This window comes from Nothobranchius furzeri, chromosome 3, assembly GCF_043380555.1.
Source record: "Nothobranchius furzeri strain GRZ-AD chromosome 3, NfurGRZ-RIMD1, whole genome shotgun sequence".
Classification (NCBI taxonomy): Eukaryota; Metazoa; Chordata; class Actinopteri; order Cyprinodontiformes; family Nothobranchiidae; genus Nothobranchius; species Nothobranchius furzeri.
The window spans coordinates 6008013-6025070 of record NC_091743.1 but is presented as its reverse complement, the minus strand read 5'-3'; the positions used below and the strand labels follow the sequence as shown (position 1 = coordinate 6025070).

At 45.1% G+C, this 17058-nt stretch overlaps 1 protein-coding gene across 1 annotated transcript in view; it reads right to left on the bottom strand.

Annotated features, from left to right (window-relative positions):
• The window catches only part of acad9 (acyl-CoA dehydrogenase family, member 9), a 39581-nt gene extending 28820 nt beyond the window's left edge, over positions 1-10761 (bottom strand). Inside the window, exons 1-5 of the mRNA XM_015976828.3 lie at positions 10250-10761; positions 6121-6214; positions 5938-6039; positions 3807-3913; positions 2852-2952 (exon numbers count right to left, since the gene is read on the bottom strand). Of these exons, the coding sequence (XP_015832314.1) occupies positions 2852-2952; positions 3807-3913; positions 5938-6039; positions 6121-6214; positions 10250-10420 (575 nt within the window). The 5' untranslated portion in view covers positions 10421-10761. The remainder of the gene's footprint in view (positions 1-2851; positions 2953-3806; positions 3914-5937; positions 6040-6120; positions 6215-10249) is intronic.
• Between the last annotated feature and the right edge of the window lie 6297 nt (positions 10762-17058).

Here is a 17058-nt window from a genome sequence, read left to right as displayed (position 1 = left end):
ATGACCTTCTTCACCTCTCTCTCTTTATTCTGCTCTCCCCACCTATTCCACCTTCCTCAGGATCCACTGAGTTCCCACTTTCCAATTGACTCTCTTTCTTAACATATTTTCTTTTAAATCCCAATCGTCCATTTTTGCTCATTCTAAATATATTTTTAAACATTTTCTAAATACTTTTTTATATTTTTTGTTTTTGTGAAGCGCCTCGTGATTTTTATCTTGAGAGGCGCTATAGAAATTATATTTTCTTCATCTTCTTCTTGCGGCTGTGGGCCCCTGGGCCTGTGCCCAGTTTGCCCATATTATAATCCGGCCTTGGCAAACAACAAAATAAAAATATAATTTTGTCTTAAATGAAAATGTAATATCTCACCTGTTAACTTTCATGTTTTGGAGCAGAATAAGAGCATAAAACCAAAATACTTGCTCAGTTTGCTCCTCTGATTTACTGTGATGCTCACCTGTTCCAGCCAGATACCTGCATCATGGGGTTGATCTGAGCTGAGGAGGAGACTCCTGTTGTTTTGTTCATCTTCATCATAATAATGACAACATTAGATGACAACAGGTGCTCACATAGGTTTGTGCTGCTGAACATGTCTGAGCAGCTTGACCACGTTGTTGTGTGTCGGGGAGGAAAAATAAAAACTACAGCAGCCACAGAGCCATGCTGGTTTGAGCGTGTCGCTGCTCGCTGGAGTTATATCAGCTCTGTCTGGAAGTTAGTTGGAAAACTTTCTCTTTCAGCCGTGAACACATTCCTGAGCGGTTAAAATCTCTGTTTCTGGGCTTCAACGTCGGCAAATAGCTGAGTGAACTCGGCACTGAGTGAGAGGAGTGTTTAGTTTGTCCGAGACAGCGGAGCTGCAGACACCGGCAGCAGATGCTGGAAAAAACACAATGGAGGGGGCGCTTCGGCTCCACGCTAACGCCGCAATGCATCATGGGAGTTGTAGTCTGCGGTAAAATCGGCCAGTGGGTCAGTTTTAATATATTTTTGATATTTATCTTGCGGGCCGCATCAGGCCTTGTGTCTGACACATGTGGCCTAAGTTGAGAGGCCCAGACTTCCCTCTCCCCAGCTACTTGGGCCAGCTCTTCCGGGGGAATCCCAAGGCATTCCCTGGCCAGGTGAGAGGCATAGTCCCTTCAACATGTCATGGGTCTCCTTTTAGGTCTCCTCCCAGTTGGACGTGCCCGGAAAACCTCACCAGGCAAGCGTCCTGGAGGCATCCTGACCAGATGCTCAAGCCACCTCAACTGGTTCCTCTTGAAGAATAATCCGTGTTATTTGAGGATTTAACATAGCGTGCACACTGGAGGGAACGTGTTCTCTGTGAGCGCACCGATCTCAAAGAAAATCCTTCTGCTATGCTGTGATTTAGGACCCTAACCAAATACTTAGTCTGTATGTAAATGACTGAGAACGGAAACAATGGACAGAGGAACATGCATACGAGAGGCCACCACATGTTTCATAAATCAATCTTTTGACTTTTTGTACACACATTCTAAATTTCAGTCAAAGGAGGGAATATAGGACAGTTTCTATGAACGTTTAGATAAATGAGGGCCTAGGTTCCAACATTCATATTTCTGTTTTATTTACAAACACTGAAAGAAACTTCTCCAACATTATAGTTGCTGTTTGAATGTTTGCCTGCCATAAACTTTGTTTAATTCCATTTATTTCAATTCAGTTCATTTGTAAAGCACCAAATCAGAAGAGTCGTCTCAAAGCACTTTACAAAGTAAACATTTCAACTGAACCTACTTATCAGTGCATTGAGTTAGGATATTCAGTTTTAAAGAGACAATCAGCAGTTTTTACCTTTAGTCTCTGGAAATATCCATCAAAACATATTTGAAAATGAATAAAATCCAGTTGTTGAAAAATATTGGTGGCTTCTTCCCATATAACCATCAAAATCAGGTCTAAAGTACATAAGGTGCGGGTCTAGCCTCTATAGGGGACGCCATGTTTCCTTCTGGCCAACTTAGGGTCCTGCGCCTGTAGATGTCACACCAGATCACTGGCTGAACATACAACTTTTGGAAGTAACGTTACCTCGTTCAAAAACATTTATGCAGTAAGAAACAAATTTAATAACAAAATTGCTAAACTCTTTCCAAAACATACATAAAAGAACAGATTTGAAAAAGAGACGCAATATATTTTGGCTGAGCAATATTGTCGTAGTATGATGACGATCGGCAGGCGCAACCCCCCCCCCCCCCAACTACGAACTGCATTTCATTCTCTTATGGAATTACCAGAAGAACCATCAAAGTCTGAACACACCAAGGTTGCATTCTTTCTGCTCCACAGGTAACATTTACTGTAATGTTTTTTAAACTAGTGACTGTCAGGAAGAAGTGGGGGTTAAACTACCCTGAAATGTATGTATGTACTGCCCTCTAGAGGCTGGAAACTACAGATTGCAACTTTAAATGTGTAGTTTCGTAATATATTTAAAAAGTGTCATCAACAGAGTAATAATTAAAATCGTGTGTTTCTTCATGTTCATCTGTTTATCTAGGTCACACAGTTGAATCGGACCTAACACTGACACCAACTGTGACTGGTTTTGTAAAAACACTGAGCCTGAAAAGAAATCCAACATTTCTATATTTTCTATATTTGTATATTACTAATTGTGTCTTTTGAATGTTTTACAAGTAAATTCTACGTTTTTTTGTCCAACTGTTCAATTTTATCCAGGTTTACTGCATCGTGGACATCAAGCCCCTGTACTGGAACAGTTTGTTTTGTGTAAAAATATGAAAAGTTCAGTCAGAGGTTCGGGCATCCATAACGCTGCAGGTAAGATATTCAGTATGGGGCTTTTACCTTCCAGATTCTGTGAGACAGAAAGCTGCGATGTGCTCTCCTGAGGCAAGTTTGGGCAGGTACTTCTTCTTCTGAGCTTCATTCCCAGCCAACAGAATCCCCTGAAAAAATCCACATAGCTTTTTATCGCTTGTTCTTGAAAAGCTATGCTTTCAACATGCAGAGAGACTTTGATATATATTTTAATGCTCATTTTAGTAATTTGACAACAAAATTATTTCTCCATTTTTGTTCAGTTATCTTCTAATACTTGAAAGATTTGTCTAAAATAAACCTCTTGTTTATCCACATCAGTTGTAGAATGTTTACATGTACAGTAATCCCTCGCTACTTCGCGGTTCGTTTATCGCGGATTCACGACTTTGCGGATTTTTTCTTTGGAGCCTTATTCAAGGGAAATTCGCCGATTCGCGGTATTTTTCATCGATTCACGGCATTTTTCTATGCGGAATATCAAGAAATTCCTGTTTTTTTCATCAATTTCATCATAAAATGCACTTTTTGTAATAAAACTATAAAAAACCAAGTAAAAATACAGTACTGTGTAAAGGGAGGGTTTTAAAAGTCTGAATACTGAATACGTACCCGTTAAATAAATACTGTAAATATGGTGTCCCTACTTCGCGGATTTTCACCTATCGCGGCCAGGTCTGGAACGCATCTACCGCGATAAACGAGAGATCACTGTACAGCTTTTGAGAACAAATCAAAAATAAACTTCTGATATCTTCAAATCTCACCTTAAAAGCACAAGAGACAATTAAAGATGGAGCAAAATAGGGATTTGTTTTCTGTAATGATATATGTCGATAGATATGAAAATAATCTTTGCATAGGAATGATTACATCATCAAGCTCTACACAAAACTATGACAGTTGTGTCCCCTGAGTTTTTATCTGGACAGTGTTGGACCGTGTCTTGAATGCTTGGATAGTCCTGCTTTAGGACTCCTACCTTCAGTCCAATGGCTTGATGGGCCGCCAGAGTTACAGCTATAGAGCCATCTAGAGCTATGATCTCATTCAGCCGTGCATACATGGTGTTGGACAATCCCAGACCCCCTTAGATTAAAAAACAAGAGTGAGACAAAAACACAACAAACATTTAATTCTCAGAATTTTAATGGCTGGTTTTTTTTATTCAGAACTCTGGAGCTTCCTCTGTGGGTAATACAGGGTAGGCCATTTATATGGATACACCTTTATAAAATGGGAATGGTTGGTGATATTAACATCCTGTTTGTGGCACATTAGTATATGTGAGGGGGCAATCTTTTCTAGATGGGTGTTGACCATGGTGGCCATTTTGAAGTCGGCCATCTTGGATCCAACTTTTGTTTTTTTCAATAGGAAGAGGGTCACGTGACACATCAAACTTTTTGGGAATTTCACAAGAAAAAGAATGGTGTGCTTGGTTTGAACGTAACTTTATTCTTTCATGACTTATTTACAAGTTTCTCTTTGTTCACAGCCGAAGAGGTTAACACGTGAGAAGCAGATTGAAATTGTGTTCGACATCTGGTGAACGCAGTAACTGGGTCATTGCAGCAGATTTCAATGCAAGACACCCTACGAGACCACCCATCTCCCATTCTACAGTTAGCAAACTGCTTATTAAGTTTCGTGAAACTGGTTCAGTGTTGTCTAATGAGCTTTGAAAGAAAAGCGTCTGGACTTCTTTGAGTTGCTTGAAGACGTTTCACCTCTCATCTGAGAGGCTTCTTCAGTTCTAAGGTCAAATGGTGGAGAGTCCCGGATTTAAACCCAGTGGGAGTTTCCCCCCGAAGAGGGGTTCAGTGTTGGATTTGCCAAAATGTGGATGCATTAAAACTGTCACTAATGAAGAAACATCAGTGGTTGTCCTAGCTTCATTCAGCAAGATCTCACAGTGTAGCACTCACCGCATGTCACTGGAGAGTGGCATTAGTCGAACATCCCTTCGGTGGATATTAGCTACTCACAAATGGCACCCTTACAAACTTCAGCCACTGCAACATCTCAATGAGGATGACCCAGATCGGTACACAGAATTTGCAGAATGAGCCATAACAAAAATTGGAACAGGACCCTCAGTTTACGCAGAAGATTTTGTTCAGCGATGAGGCAAACTTTTATGCGAATGCAGAAATGAAGCAAACAGACTGCTGTCACATCAGGGGAATGACTGAGCTGGTTACAAAATGGTTTTCTCACTTATCTAACCCAGAGGAATAGGACAACTGACAAAATTTTACTTAGGGGTGGAATATCCCTTTAACATCAGAAATAGCAGGGAATATTGCAATTGGAGAGTAGTGGTAGAAGAAAGTTATAAAGGATGGAAAGTAGTCGGTGTATCCTCCAGCAGTCTAAGCCTACAGCAGCATAACTACAGATATAACTTTGGATAACCTAGCCTTTTAGATGGAGCCATGTGAGAGGTAGGACAAGGGAAAGCCATCTTTACCGAACGTATTCCCCGCTGTACACTCCACCTCCCTCTACTCCCCTACTCATCCAAATCAAGGCTAACAGAATTTAACTTGGGCAGCAGTAGCTCAGGAGGTAGAGCGGGTTGCCTCATGATCGGAGGGTCATGGGATCAATTCCAGCTCCTGCCAGGGGTATTCTGCTGTTGTGTCCTTGGGCAAGACACTTCACCCAACTTGCCTATGTTGTTGGTGGTCAGAGGGGCCGACGGCACCAAATGGCAGCCTCCCCTCTTTCAGACCGTCCCAGGGCGGCTGTGGCTACAAAGTAGCTTACCATCACTAGCAGTGTGTGAATGTGAGAGTGCATGAAAGTATCTCTGAGTGCCCTAAAAAACGCTATAGAAGTTTGATGTATTATTATTATTTTTGTTATTATTAACCATGACCCTTACCAAATAAAAATGCTTTAAGCCTAGTCTTACAAGTAGATGTGTCTGCCTCATGGAATAAAGCTGGAAGCTGGTTTCATTAGAAAGGAGCCTGATAACTAAAAGATCTGTCTCCCATCCTATTTTGATCAAATATCTTCCAACAGCCAATCAGCTGGTTATCACTGGATCAGGAACCATTGCTAAGACTCACTGGTCTAAGATCTGTTTTATCATCTAATCTCACCATATTCCTCAGGAATCATGATTCCAAACAGCCCAAGATCCTTTAGGCCTCGAAGAGTCTCTGCAGGGATTTTAGCTTCATGGTCAATTGTTGCTGAATCAACTAGAACAAGAAAACAATATTTTATGAATTTTTAACGGTGAGGTTACAGATTCCAAAAAAACGTACTAACATCTCTCTCACCTTCCTCACTGAAAAACTTCTCCACTGGTGCTACAAACTGCTTGAGCTCCTCCAGCTCTTCATTTCCAATTTCTGGATAAGGGAAGACTTCAGCCTGGAGGACAAGCAGAATAATGTTTATGTCAAGTGGCATTGTTTCAAGATTTAGAACATTTGGATCTAAAAAAGAAGTCTGTTGTACGTATTTATTTGATAGGAACAAGTACAGTATGTATGTGTGGACAGGCTTTTAATAGACATTTACATCAGAGTATTGTGAACAACATTTACATCAACATATATATATACATACATATATATATATACATACATATATATATATATATATATATATATATATATATATATATATATATATATATATATATATATATATATATATATATATATATATACAGGTCCTTCTAAAAAACTTAGCATATTGTGATAAAGTTCATTATTTTCTGTAATGTACTGATAAACATTACTTTCATATATATTAGATTCATTACACAACTGAGGTAGTTCAAGCCTTTTATTGTTTCTAATATTGATGATTTTGGCGTACAGCTCATGAAAACCCAAAATTCCTATCACAAAATATTAGCATATTTCATCTGACCAGTGAAAGAAAAGTGTGTTTAATACAAAAAAGTCAACCTTCATCCAGAGTGTTGGGTCTTGCGTCTCAACTTTCTCTTCACAATATCCCACAGATTCTCTACGGGGTTCAGGTCAGGAGAGTTGGCAGGTCAATTAAGCACAGTAATACCATGGTCAGTAAACCATTTACCAGTGGTTTTGGCACTGTGAGCAGGTGCCAGGCCATGCTGAAAAATGAAATCTTCATCTCCATAAAGCTTTTCAGCAGATGGAAGCATGAAGTGCTCCAAAATCTCCTGATAGCTAGCTGCATTGACCCTGCCCTTGATAAAACACAGTGGACCTACACCAGCAGCTGACATGGCACCCCAGACCATCACTGACTGCGGGTACTTGACACTGGACTTCAGGCATTTTGGCATTTCCCTCTGCCCAGTCTTCCTCCAGACTCTGACACCTTGATTGCAGAATGACATACAAAAGTTGCTTTCATCCGACAAAAGTGCTTTGGACCACTGAGCAACAGTCCAGTGCTGCTTCTCTGTAACCCAGGTCAGGCACTTCTGCCGCTGTTTCTGGTTCAAAAGTGGCTTGACCTGGGGAATGCAGCACCTGTAGCCCATTTCCTGCACACGCCTGTGCGCGGTGGCTCTGGATGTTTCTACTCCAGAATCAGTCCACTGCTTCCGCAGGTCCCCCAAGGTCTGGAATTGGTCCTTCTCCACAATCTTCCTCAGGGTCCAGTCACCTCTTCTGGTTGTGCAGCGTTTTCTGCCACACTTTCCTTCCCACAGACTTCCCACTGAGATGCCTTGATACAGCACTCTGGGAAGAGCCTATTCGTTCAGAAATTTCGTTCTGTGTCTAACCCTCTTGCTTGAGGGTGTCAGTGATGGCCTTCTGGACAGCAGCCAGGTCGGCAGTTTTACCCTTGATTGAAGTTTTGAGTAATGAACCAGGCTGGGAGTTTTTTAAAAGCCTCAGGAATAGGGCTGGGCGATATATCAATATTCTTTAAATATCGGTATAATTTCTAAACAAGATATAAGATGACTTTATATCTTTATATCGATATAACTGGCCAAACTGCTATGCTAGCGATTAGCCGCTATGCTAGCGACATGTTGCTCCGTCTCTAAGCGGCTATTACGTGTATTCTCACAAGTTTGCTCAGTCTGAGAACCTCTGGGTAAATGTGCTGCTCTAAACTTTGCATTTGGTGTCCTGGTTTTTAATTATTTGGGGACGTTCAATGCCAACAGAGTTCTGTTTTCCATCCTGCTTGTGCGGAGAGACGAGCCAAACCCCTCCCTCCCCTGTGTAATGAGGAAACGGCTACGGAAAGCCGGAGTGGCCAAATGACCTGAAACATCGTAAGGGTTTGAATAGTAAACTATAGGGTTACCGTTTTATTTTGAAGGCGAACTCAACGGGTGAGAAATGTTGTTCCGGTTCCGTTTTTTTCCGCTCTGGTTTGCTATGCTAGTAAATACTCCGTTACGAGTGATTCTGATGAAAAAGTTGAGTTTGTAAGGTGTGGGTTATGGCGACAGTAGCCCGAAAATAACACTCATAAAAGAGCAACCAGAGACTCTGAATCATTACAGTATAATCGCTGATATGAGCCAACACTGCTAACTAATAACTAACAACTAGTTAATAACTAGTTTTTCTAATAACTAATAACTCCATGGTGCACGACCCATGTGATCTTCAGTAGATGCAATTACATCATCGTACATTTAGCTTAACATGATGGATTTTTTTTCTCTGGACAAGACCTATACAATATGGGCCACCTCTAGATGAAATTTAAATAGTTTTACATTAATTCTAAATATATAATTAAAAAGTGCCTGTGGGACATTTGATACACCTCTGGCTCTCAACTGTGTGTGTGTGTGTGTGTGTGTGTGTGTGTGTGTGTGTGTGTGTGTGTGTGTGTGTGTGTGTGTTAGCAGACAGCTGTACCTGTGTTTCTAAAGCTCAGACCGGTAGAGAATAGGCACTACGGTTAAAGTTGGACAAGAATCAATACATTTTTATGCATTTAACCTACTGATTTATGTATATAATTTCTCAAGAGCTTGAAGTGAGTTAACTTGTCAACAGTTTACAGGAGGAAAAATATCGAGATATATATCGCATATCGGAATTCAGCTTAAAGATATCGAGATATAAGTTTTGGTCCATATCGCCCAGCCCTACTCAGGAATATTTTGCAGGTGTTTGGAGTTAATTAGTTGATTCAGATGAGTAGGTTAATCGCTCGTTTAGAGAGCATTTTCATGATTTGCTAATATTTTGTGATAGGAATTTTGGGTTTTCATGAGCTGTATGCCAAAATCATCAATATTAGAAACAATAAAAGGCTTGAACTACTTCTGTTGTGTGTAATGAATCTGATATATATGAAAGTCTAATGTTTATCAGTACATTACAGACAATAATGAACTTTATCACAATATGCAAATTTTTAGAAGGACCTGTATATATATATAGATAGATATATATAGATATATATGTATATATAAATGTGTGTGTGTGGTACAGTGAACTCATTGTCATGTTCAAGAAACCAATTTGAAACCAATATTTTTGTAGCAACACACAATTATCTGCAGTACAACAGATGCTCACGAGGGTATGGTACTACAGTTTGTTCCAACACTGCTTTAATGCAGACAGAGGGGGTTGTAAGTTATCCAGAAAACACCTGCAGGAATTAGTAGCACCAGCTTTCAAGGCTTGATCAACCTCCATTGCTGACTAACAGCTGTGTTCCCTGAAAAAGGCCTTTTTGTATAATTCTGTAATGTACATTATTTTTCAGTTTTGAATAAACTTACCTTTTTTAAACCTCTGGCAGTTCACCGCTTAACTTTGTACCGTTTCAAGCTATTCATTTGACTAGAATGAATTACACTGCAATAAATAACTGGAAAAATTGGGGCGTTCTAAAACTAAACAAGGAGATTTTTTTAAATATTTATTCAAAGTAGAGGAATGAATGATTTATAACCATTTTCAAAGGTCTGTTATTTTGAAATTCCACATCAGATATTGATGACCCTTCCAGTGGTGTCAACTCTTATCTCTTTCACATCAGAAGATAAAAGAGATTATTAAGGTATTCTGGAAACAGTGTTTGTGTGTAATATGTATAGGCTTTTGGATGCATAATTCATAAATGAAAATAAGCTGTTGAATGAAGTTTCACGGGAATAACGAGAGGTCGTCGATTTGTAATATAGCATTAAGTCACTATGGACTCATGGAGTAACATATTTTAAAAAGATTGTCAAAACTGTTTTAGTCATTTCCACCACTTGCAATATATAAGCTAACTATAATTTGATCATTTTTTAAAGATTTTTTTAAATAATCAGTCAGAAAATGGGCTTTTATTTTGAAAAACAGTGCCCCGACCTTTTACTGTAAAGCTGCGAACACGTGCGCCTAGCAAAATCGAGTGAGGGCCGTTAATCGGCGAGTAGAGGCTGGCTTTACCGCAGTCAAATACTGGTGGGGTTGTGTCTCCAGTTACCTTATTAATCTGGCCGAGGAACAAGTCCTTGGCATAGGCGAGATTCCTTGAGTGCGTTCTGAAGCACCTCCGCTGCTGAAGGTGGAACGCTTCTCTTCCGACTGCGGAATGAAAGACTCGCTCCGGCACCAGGAGACGAGTAACTCTGGTCAAGACGAATACCTTCCTCATGTTGACCTTTCTTGATGCTTGTGCTTTCTTTTGATAAAACTACCCACCCTGAGCTAAACCAGACCTTTCACCCGTATCTAGCGCCCGCTGATGACGTACACCCCGAGAGGCTTTCGCTTCCCCTCGTAAATTGTACGATTCACCGATTTAAACAGCAGAGCAGTTATTTTTTTTTTCGTTTTTTTTATTTCTGCTTTTAAGATCTTACATTCATGAACATTTAGATGAACTTGCATTTTTATTGACTAACAAAACCTATTCACCAAAGAACACAAATAAAAAGAAAACAGAACATGTGAGATTACATATTACACAAGCACTTGTAATGCTTCAAATACACATTTGTCTTCATCGCCTTTTTGTTATTTGAAGAATAGATTGTATCTGGTCTTATTCTTAAACGTTAAATGTAACAAGGAAGTTAACGATGTAATAAAATTGCTGTGTCTGTTGGGCAAATTTCAAATTTATAAAGTCAGATTTATCCATGCTATACCAAATGTAACTTTATTTTATATTGATCTTAATTTTTTTATGACTCTGTAGAATTAGTAAAAACAAGAAAGCTTTGAAAATATCCAATTTGATTAATTCTATTATGCACCATATTACAAGGTAACGTATTAGTGGAATTGAATTGAATTTTATTTATTTGTGTATAATTGTTTATGTTTATTTTTATTCATAAATTTTTTCTCTTTCTTCTCTGTTTACCAATGTATATCTAATGCATCACACCCTGTACATCGATGTTGTTTTGTCAATATGTTATGTCTTGTATGTTGAATATGTGTCAATAAAGATTGTTAAAAAAATAGGGGTGTGTCCAAATCCACGGGTAGGATGTAGAGCCCTGTGCGGGATTGTTTTCTTCATCCAGCTCCTGCCCGCTCCCGCTGAATTTCTGACCATTACCGCCCGCAACCGCAAAGTGTGTGTTACACTCCCGCCCGCACCCGCAGTGTGCATGTCTATGTCAGACGCTTGCCGGTGAGTGAAGCGGAGGCAAGGATCCAAACGCGGGTGAAGAAGGCAGGTAGGCAGAAACGGTTTACAAAGGCTTTAATATCGAACACGCTAGACATAGAAACAGTGATCCAACACGAGACACAACACGGGGTTTAAATACAGGAGGGCTGGGAGCTTGGGTGATTGGGAAACGAGAGGCAGGTGGGAGCAATTAACAGAGACACAGGACTAAACTAAAAGGGGAGACAGGACAAGGTGTGACAGTACCCCCCCCCCCCCCCCCCCCCCAATCAAAGGGTGGATTCCAGATGTCCACAGGAACAAAGAGCAGGGTGGGAGGAGGGGGGCCCGGAGGGAGGGCCGAGAGGGACCGAGGGCCCGACGAAAAGGAGGCAGGGACCAGTAGAGTCCGGGGGCCTGCGCCTGGGGCAGAGGAGGCGACAACGGGCTCTTGGGGGCCTGCATCTGTGGCAGAGGAGGCGGTGACGACGGGCTCTTGGAGGCCTGCGTCTGGGGCAGAGGAGGAGGTGACGATGAGCTCTAGGAGGCCTGCGTCTGTGGCAGAGGAGGCGACGACGGGCTCTTGGGGGCCTGCGTCTGTGGCAGAGGAAGCGGTGACGACGGGCTCTTGGAGGCCTGCATTTGTGGCAGAGGAGGCAACGACGGGCTCTTGGGGGCCTGCGTCTGGGGCAGAGGAGGAGGCGACGACGAGCTCTAGGAGGCCTGCGTCTGGGACAGAGGAGGAGACGACGACGGGCTCTTGGGGGCCTGTGTCTGGGGCAGAGAAGGAGGCGATGACGAGCTCTAGGAGGCCTGCGTCTGGGACAGAGGAGGAGACGAGGATGGACTCTTGGGGGCCCGCGCCTGATGAGGGCAGGACTGCCGGTGACCAGAGGCAGAGATGCCGGAGGAGAAGTCCTTGACTTCTGGACTGGAGGCGGCGGTGTCGAATTCCGGACTGGAGGCGGCGGCGGCGGCTTCCGGACTAGAGGCGGCGGCCTCTGGACAGGAAGAGGCGGCGTCGGCCTCTGGGCTGGAAGCGGCATCGTCAGCCTCTGGGCTTTAAGGCGGAGAAGTCGGCCTCTGGGCTGGAGGTGGCGGCGTCGGCCTCTGGGATGGAGGCGGCGTCGTCGGCCTCTGGGCTGGAGGCAGCGTCAACCACTGGGCTGGGGACGGCGTCGACCACTGGACCGGAGACGGCGGAGATGCTGGATTGGAGGGAGCGTCGACCTCTGGACATGAGGGAGCGTCGACCTCTGGACACAAGGGAGCGTCGATCTCTGGAGTGGATGAGGCGTCGCCCTCTGGAGTGGATGAGGTGTCGACCTCTGGAGTGGATGAGGCGTCGACCTCTGGAGTGGATGAGGCATCGACCTCTGGAGTAGATGAGGCATCGACTTCAGAACACGAGGAGGCGTCAACTTCAGAACACGAGGAGGCGTCGACTTCAGAACACGAGGAGGTGTCAACTTCAGAACACGAGGAGGCGTCGACTTCAGAACACGAGCACGCTTCGACCACAGGACTGGAGGAGGCGTCGGCCACCGGACTGGAAGAGGCGTCGACCACAGGACGGGAAGAGGTGCCGACCACAGGACTGGAAGAGGCACCGACCACAGGACTGGAAGGGGCGTCGACCACAGGACTGGAAGGGGCGTCGGCCACAGGACTGGAAGGGGCGTCGACCACAGGACTGGAAGGGGCGTCGGCCACAGGACTGGAAGGGGCGTCGACCACAGGACTGGAAGGGGCGTCGGCCACAGGACTGGACGAGGCGTTGACCACAGGACTGGATGAGGCGTCGACCACAGGACTGGAAGAGGCGTCGGCCACAGGACTGGAAGGGCGGAAGGGGCGTCGACCACAGGACTGGACGAGGCGTCGACCACAGGACTGGACGAGGCGTCGGCCACAGGACTGGACGAGGCGTCGACCACAGGACTGGACGAGGCGTCGACGACTGGACTGGAAGAGGCGTCGACCACAGGACTGGAAGAGGCGCCGACCACAGGACTGGAAGGGGCGTCGACTTCAGGACTGGGGGTGTCCACTTCCATCGACTTCTGGTCCGGGGGCATCGATTCCTGGTCCGGAGGCGTCGACTTCTGGTCCATCGACTTCTGGACCGTCGACTTCTGGACCGGGGGCGTCGACTTCTGGACCGGGGGCATCGACTTCTGGTCCGGGAGCGTCGGCTTCTGGACCATCGACTTCTGGTCCGGGGGCGTCGACTTCTGGCCGGGGGCGTCGACTTCTGGTCCGGGAGCGTCGACTTCTGGTCCGGGAGCGTCGACTTCTGGTCCGGGAGCGTCAACTTCTGGATCGTCGGCTTCTGGACACCCGGCTTCTGGACCGCCGGTCTCTGGACACCCGGCTTCTGGAGTGGAGGAGGAGTTGCTGCAGACGGGACCGCTTGGACAGGCTGGACCGGATGCGGTGCGACCTCTGGGACCGCCACGGGAACAGGATGTGGTGCATCCACCGGGACCACCGCTGGAACAGGATACGACTGAACTGGTGGTGCTGGAAACTGGGAGAGGAGGGAGGATAGAATGTCCAGTTGGAGCTCCTGGAGACTGAGGCTCTGATGGAGTTGGGCCAGCTCAGCTCGGAGACCGGCGAGCTCTGCTGGGTGGACTGCAGGCTTGCTCCTCTGGCTCTGAGACTAGGGAGTTGCTGGCTGGACTGAAAACCTCTCCTGGTGATTCGGGGAGGACAGGGTGTCCAGGTGGGACTCCTTGAGACTGACGAGCTGACGGATCCGGCCAAGCTCCGCCTGGAGACCTGCAAGCTCTGTCAGCTGGGCTGTGGTTCCTCCGCCTGCAGATGACGGAGGCACAGATTGGACTGAAGACGGGACTGTTGGTCTGACTGGGGGCAGGTCCAAGCAGGTGCGAGCTCGCGACTCCTTCCTGGGACACAGGATTGCGTTGGAGCCTGGCATCCTTCCCCACGCTATGGGCCATTTCCGGGGAAGCACACAGCCAGTCTGGTGCCCATGAAGCTGGAGCGATCCGGAAGCGTCTCCCGGTCCAACCTCTCATCTGGCTGCAGGAGGGTGGAGAGGAACGCCGAGGCTGAGGGTCGGTGACGGCGTCTGCGGTGAGGCAAAGGCGAAGCCGGAGGAGGAGAAGCCGGCCGCTGGTCCGAGGAGAGGAACTGGAGCAGGCACTCCCAGGGGAGAATCTCCCCGCTGGATCCTTTACAGGGTTGGATCATTCTGTCAGACGCGTGCTGGTGAGTGAAGCGGAGGCAAGGATCCAAACGCGGGTGAAGAAGGCAGGTAGGCAGAAACGGTTTACAAAGGCTTTAATATCGAACACGCTAGACATAGAAACAGTGATCCAACACGAGACACAACACAGAAGGGGTTTAAATACAGGAGGGCTGGGAGCTTGGGGGATTGGGAAACGAGAGGCAGATGGGAGCAGTTAACAGAGACACAGGACTAAACCAAAAGGGGAGACAGGACAAGGCGTGACAGTCTACTCCCGCCTGCAACCGCAAAACTCAGAGATATTATTACCTCACAATAAAAGAGATGTACTGAGTTTGTGTCCTCTCTGGCCATTTTATAGGCTATACCAGGGGTCGGCAACCCGCGGCTCTTCCATTCATCTGATGCGGCTCTCTGTGCTTGTAAAATCATGAATGGATATTTAAATAAAATGCTTTATACTTTAATTAATTTTACATCTGTATGTCAATTCTAAATGTAAAGATTGTTTGCGTAAACCTGAACAGTTCCAACCCGGTCTTACTGTGAGACTGGGTTGACGGGTCACGCTTGTGCGTAATCATAGGCGCTTCCTGAGCTGAAGATGATGTGAGATTCTGGGCTTCTCCTCAGACGGCTCCTGGATGCGTCGCCACATTGGAGACAGGAACAGGAACTATTCAGCCAAAGTTTCATAATCAGGGAACATTTTCTAAGTGACAAGTCTCTCTGAGAGACAGGGTTTGGAAAACGCTCGCTTCAGTGGGAGGAACCTTCCCGCATGCGCTCTGGTTCTGCAACGCGCTCCAAGCCCCTCTGCACTTCTTCAGCTCGCTGTGGACCTTGCGTAAGCACTGACAGTGAGCTGCGCTGAGCAGTGTCCAGCTCAGATGTTCAGATGGGAATCTTTTCTTGGGTGATTTAGCTACATCTGCGATGTGCGTAGAATAAAATGTCAGTTCGTCTGCATGCGTCGGGGTAATTCTTTCTATTCTTTCTCCATCAAAATAAACGGTCAAATACGGGAACTGTTCGGTCAACACAACACAAGCCCTGCTTTTGACTGTTCTGTTTTCTTGTGAAAATTGTTCGAAAGAGATAATTAAACTTGATTACCACCAGAGCTGCGCACTGCGCCGTTATCTCCGTGACTGTAAATGAGGGAAAAACAAATTGGTCGGATCCTGCACGTCTTTTAACACATTGGTCAGGATTGACGCACTTTGTTTTCATTTAGTTTTTAACCCTTAAACTCCGATGCGTCACCAGGATCACCGGTGACGCATCGGCACATGCGATTTTAAATAACTTCTCGCAACTTAAACTATAAAATTCTTAAAACAAAACATAAAGGAGCTACTGTGTGGTGCTTAAAGGGTTAATGAAATCAAGGCCGTTTCATATTCTATTCTCCTCTCTAATCAGGCAGTCATCAAGGTCGCTTTTCTAAGAGAGACCTGAATGAAAAATATTAACACAATTGGAGAAACTCCTCCAAATGTCTGACTTGCCTTGCTTTGGTTTTTGTGTCATAAAGACCTTGTTTCAGCTTCTTTTCGACATCAGTTTATCATGTTCTGTGTCCCTTTGTTCCCCAGCCCATCCAGTTCCCACTCCAGGTTTTCCTCTTGTGTCCCATTATTATCCCCAGCCCTCTGTAGACTTCCCTCAGGTGTCCTTCTAATCATTCCCCATTCCTAATCAATCTCTGTTTAGTCCTCCTCATCTGTCTAGTTATTAGTTGTTTATTTTTGGCCCTCAGTCTTTAGGTTTAGTTTATTCCTTGTGTTATAGTTTTAGGTTTATCTGCCCTCCTCTGGTTCTGTTCCCCATTTAGATAATTGTATGCACCTGCTTTCCCTCCAGCCCTCATGCCACGCACCTGCTGCCTGTTTCCCTAATTGCTCCTCTCTGTGTTTAAAACCCCTGTCTTGTCCTTCAGTGTTTGTCGGTCCATTGTATGTGTCTGATGTCAGCGTTGTTTTGTCCCTCCGTACTAGTCTCTGGATTTCGGCTCAGCAAGTGAGCTTTTGGTTTTGTCTTGGTTAAGTGGTTAGGTTTTTGCCTCCTCTCCTTTGGGTTTGTTTGATCACCTTCCAAAATAAAGGATTTTACTTTTTTCAACCGCTCCTCCCTGTGTGTTCTGGATTTCTGCACTTTGGGTCCAAACCTCCCGTCCGCATCGTGACACAGTTGCCGACTCCATCATACTCATCCCGATCCCGCACTGTTTCTTTTAGCCGACCGTTCCCACCCGCAGCAAAATTCACACCACCCGCCCCCGCAAGATTTGTGTTGGGTCCCGCTGGACCCAATCCCGATGCAGCCCTCTAGTAGGATGCTTACGAGTATGGGTCCTCGCTGGTCTTGCAAGGCCGGGTCCTTGCTAGACCGCTAAGACCGGTGTCAGTACAGGATCTGCTCGGGTGCAAGATCGGCTTGGGGTCCTTCG